Source organism: Zea mays, chromosome 6 (genome assembly GCF_902167145.1).
Source record: "Zea mays cultivar B73 chromosome 6, Zm-B73-REFERENCE-NAM-5.0, whole genome shotgun sequence".
NCBI lineage: Eukaryota > Viridiplantae > Streptophyta > Magnoliopsida > Poales > Poaceae > Zea > Zea mays.
In genome coordinates, this window is record NC_050101.1 from 79,879,980 (window position 1) to 79,884,352 (window position 4,373).

At 48.1% G+C, this 4,373-nt stretch overlaps 1 protein-coding gene across 1 annotated transcript; it reads right to left on the reverse strand.

Annotated features, from left to right (window-relative positions):
• Positions 1-982: 982 nt before the first annotated feature.
• LOC100272328 (nodulin-like protein) lies at positions 983-3,351 on the reverse strand. Its single transcript, NM_001146812.1, has 7 exons — positions 3,024-3,351; positions 2,876-2,938; positions 2,649-2,765; positions 2,305-2,545; positions 1,694-1,852; positions 1,315-1,466; positions 983-1,234 (listed from the first exon to the last, which is right to left on the reverse strand). Exons 1-7 carry the CDS (start codon positions 3,224-3,226, stop codon positions 1,093-1,095), a joined length of 1,077 nt encoding a protein of 358 aa, NP_001140284.1. The 5' UTR covers positions 3,227-3,351; the 3' UTR covers positions 983-1,092.
• Positions 3,352-4,373: the final 1,022 nt, after the last annotated feature.

The window sequence follows — 4,373 nt, forward strand, 5'->3', positions numbered from 1 at the left end:
TCTAAAAGCCACTACAAAAAAACAGATGGATCACCCATGGCATCTCCCACATTTCAGCGGTTGTTGGGGCCAAGGAAATTAGAGTACGTGGCTCTCTGGGAAGCTCTACGCGAGGTGCAAATAAATCCAGGGGTTGAGTACGACATATACTGACGCTAGACCAATGATGGCTATTTGCCCCAGTCCATTGGAGCTTATGCCAAGAGCAATCTACTACCAACTTGGAAGGCAAAAGTGGAGCCAAAATGTCGTTTCTTCGCGTGGACTCTACTACATAATAAGATCTTAACAACTAAAAATTTCCAGAAAAGATGTTGGAGTACGACATATACGGGTTGGTTTGTTGGGCTTGCGTGGCTTCGGCGACGGGAAGGTGTTGGGCCTTTGGTCGGCCGCGTAGCAGTAAGTCAACGCTTGTTGGGCTGAGCTCAATAAGAACGGAAAACATCGGCATTTGAGAATTTCCTGAAATTTTAAAATTTCTTATTTGCATCAAGCTAGGACAGAGACGTCCCCTGGCGTCCTCTCCCGTCCCTCCAAAATTGAGGGACAACTGGGGACAACATTCGGATAGTTATGTCCTAACCTTTGGCTCTGAACCAAACAACCTTATTCGAGAGATCGTCCTATCCCGTCCCGTTCTGTCATTGCAACCAAACACATCCTAAGAGAGCTACAGTGTCATCGCATCGGGATGGTTGCTCTAAAAGAACCAATAGACAAAATCGAAAGTGGCCCTCGGCCAACAAGGTTGCACAGGCGACATCATCTATTGGCCTGTCCAACTGACGATACAAGGAATATATAAGCTGTTTGGTTTGAGGAATGATCTAGTCCATCGTCTTCTCACTCCTCACTTTTTTGTTTGGTTTGTGGAATGGATTGAGTTGATCCATCATCACCCCATTTCTTATAGTTATTTAGTTAGTACTAATATGAGGCATAAGGTCATCCCACCAAATTTGAGTAATGGACTCATGATGCACCACCACATTTTGGATGAAGTGATTTCTCAAACCAAACACCCCCATATTTCTTGTTGGGGCAGCTACAGCCGGCCGAGAACCGTACAGTACAGTGAGTGGTCTCGCTTCAATCTTCACGCTGGAGGAGATTCTGCTGCGCGGGGCTTCTTTCAGGAAGGACTAGGAGATCGCCGCTGCTTTTGGTCTCCTTGCTCTTCGCCCACAGTACACAGTACAGACCCGCGACTATGATCACCGCACCTATGACTCTATAAATCATTCAACAAAAAAAAGTTCAAAAATTTAATGAGTCACAAACTAACTTGATGGTGTGGTGTGTGTTTCTTACCCTCCAATGTAGAGTGTGTCGCCAAGGAAGATGGCGGCCATGATGGCGACCATGACGGTTTGCAGTGGCTGGAAGACGGAAACGAAGTGAGGCCCTCCTTTGTTTATGCACCAGATCATGAGATACCAGGCGATTCCAAGCACCACAACGCCCTTCATTAGCACAAGCAAGACGTTAACGTACGTATATTCACTTGCAAAAAAAATTGCCCCCAAGAAATATGATCAGACACGCATGTTTAAGAAAAACATGTACGTAGCCACAGACTTCTATTTAGACAGTAAATAAGATATCTTAGCAAAAAGGTCTTGAATAATAATCGCACACAGTTAGCGAGGCAGGCAACGCATGATGAGCTTATAAGGAAAAAGAGAATTACAGCATACAGGATGGTGAAAAGCTCGCCTCCTGAGCTGATCTTCCACCTCTCAACGTCGCTCTCGAAAAACGGCGCGACGACAGCGAGCTGGACGAAACCCAACGCCAGAGTGATGGTGAAAGACGACAGCTTAGCTGGGTATTTCTTCAGAACCGGGACCTGCGGATGGTTATTACCAAGAGTCAGGCTGTGCATGTGTAGCCGTAAGAGTAGGAGACGTTTGACACAGCTCCAACAGCTCCGATTCCAACGAGAATCACTCCTGCAGAGTTAAACGGTAAAAATCTGAACTGCTTCATAGTGGGAGTACATGTGAGTGAAGTGAACATAGTCTATATTTTAAACTATAAAGTGGAAGAAAAAAAACCTGTTTCTACATCCCACTTTCTAATCTATCAGAAATCACTTCACAACCTATTTAGCAAACAGTTTTCGTCAAATAAATTCACTTCAGCTAAAGAATCATTTGGAATCACTCTAACTCTTAGAGCTAGAGAATCATTCAGAATCACTCTAACTCTTGAAGCTAGAGAATTATAAAGTGAAGCTCAGCCAAATGAACTCTAAAAACAACAAGTTAAATACAGGGCAAATTAAAACAACAGACCGACCTGCAGAACCATCCACGCAGACAAGCAAATGCAGTTCGCGAACATGATGAGGCATCCTGCGACCCATCCTCCGAGCGTGTGGGTGCCTTCCAGCGTGTGCGTGGTGCCCTCTGCATGAGCTGTTTCTGTCAATAATGGCGTCCCTTTGTAGAGGGTTATGACGGTTGCCCCCGCTATGGTGACCACCGTGCCTAGCATCTTTGCCAGCCCGTATCTGCTCCTCACATTTACCTGTTCGATTCTGTTTCAACCAACCAAGTGTTAGTTAAAGATTTGTCGGATTATAAATATAATCTAGGAAGATTATATATAATCCCAAACAAACGTCCTCCCCTTGCTACGACCTCAAACTAGCGGCCATGACGAAGGTGATCGCAGGGACTGAGTTCTGGATGACAGAGACGTAGGTTGGTGACAGGTAGTACAGGCCGAGGATGTAGAGCCCCTGTGTGAAGGTTACCCTGCACGCGGATTAGGGTTACTTATTAGAAACTGATGCACTGCTGTGCTGACTTAAAAATAAGGGATGCATGGCCATGGATACAGATGATGCTGTATACATACACCTTACCCGACTGCAGCCAGCAAGAAGAAGTCCATCAGCAAGCGTAGCGTGAAGGGCGGCCTATCTTTCCTGTGAAGGGGCATATACATACATAATCAGAAGGGAATACTAACTACGACCTGTGCAGAGTTCATCACATGCATAGACCACTCACTTGTCGAGGAAGTAGGCGACGGGGGCGACCACGAGCAGGGCTGCGGCGTTCCGGTAGACGAGGAACGCCATCTTGCTGACGCCCATGTCGAGCGCCGCCCTCGACACGACGTGGAAGCCCGCGACGAGCAGCTCCAGCACCAGCACCGCCGCCACCAGCTTCGCCTTCGTCGCCAGGGCACGGCCGGCCTCCTCCGTCGCCATGGATCTTTTTTTTTCCCTCTCTTCTTTCCAGACCAACAACAAAACTATCCCCACTATATCTACGACCTGATGCAGGACCGGACGAGATAGCTAGCCAGAGGCCAGAGCACTCTCGTTAATGATTGTTGTGTGTGTGTGGACTGGAATGGAAGGCGGCCAGCAGATTAGATGCATATGACGCTGTCACTGCTGCACGTCTCCGTTTTTTTTTTCTGTCGTTACTGCACGTACAACAAAAACCTACCAAATGTCGTTGAAAGCCATATTCGGATAACGTGGCGATGCAAGCACCTTCGGTTTGGCACATTTTTTATATCCTCCCGGTGCACATATTAAAATCTGCGCTTTCCCAGTCAGTTTACGTGATGCTTTTGATTGCGGAAATGCATGTGTGATGGGATGGGAGTAGACCAGGAACGTTTGCAGCGGGCCGGGAGATGACTGCTGCGGTTCGATCGGTTCCTCTATCCTTTCCTTCTTGTCGACGGTCATGGTTGTGGCTTATGGTATTTGTTGGGGCGAAGGCTATCACGCTACCTTTTGCTCGATACCTTCGTCTGCTCATCATTTCGACGAAGGCTACATCCACCAAACACGTCCGATCAAGCCGAAGACATTGATTGGCGGTCCCCTTCGTCCTCTCTGTTGCAAGACGAAGTCTCTGTCGAAGTCTACGAGTCTCCCACTTCGTCACCGCCCTGGGAGGCCCACACGGGATTCGGCCCAAGGTAACGGGCCCCGCGAGGATAAGCGCATTACAGACTGCGTTTGTAATAGCCTTTACTGTAATGACTGTCTGTAACCTCCCCTCGTGGGAATATTCTGGGGATAAGCCATGTACTCGAGGGCATATAAACGTCTTTGACAAGGGACGGGCGGCCACTCGAGTGCCTATAAATACCCCCATACAGTGCCCTCACAGGGGTAGATTAACAAAGCTCTTGCCATCCCACGACAAACTTTGCAAATACTCTTTCCGCTTTCCTGTTGGATCAACTTGCCCGGTAGAGCAAGTTCCAACATTTGGCGCCCACCGTTCGTGCTACGAAAAACAACCAGCGATGGCCCCAAGCGAGCTAGTTCGAAGGCAGCCCCGTCCATCGACGAAGCAGCGAAGGCAGCGCTACTGGCGGAGAAAAAAGGCAAG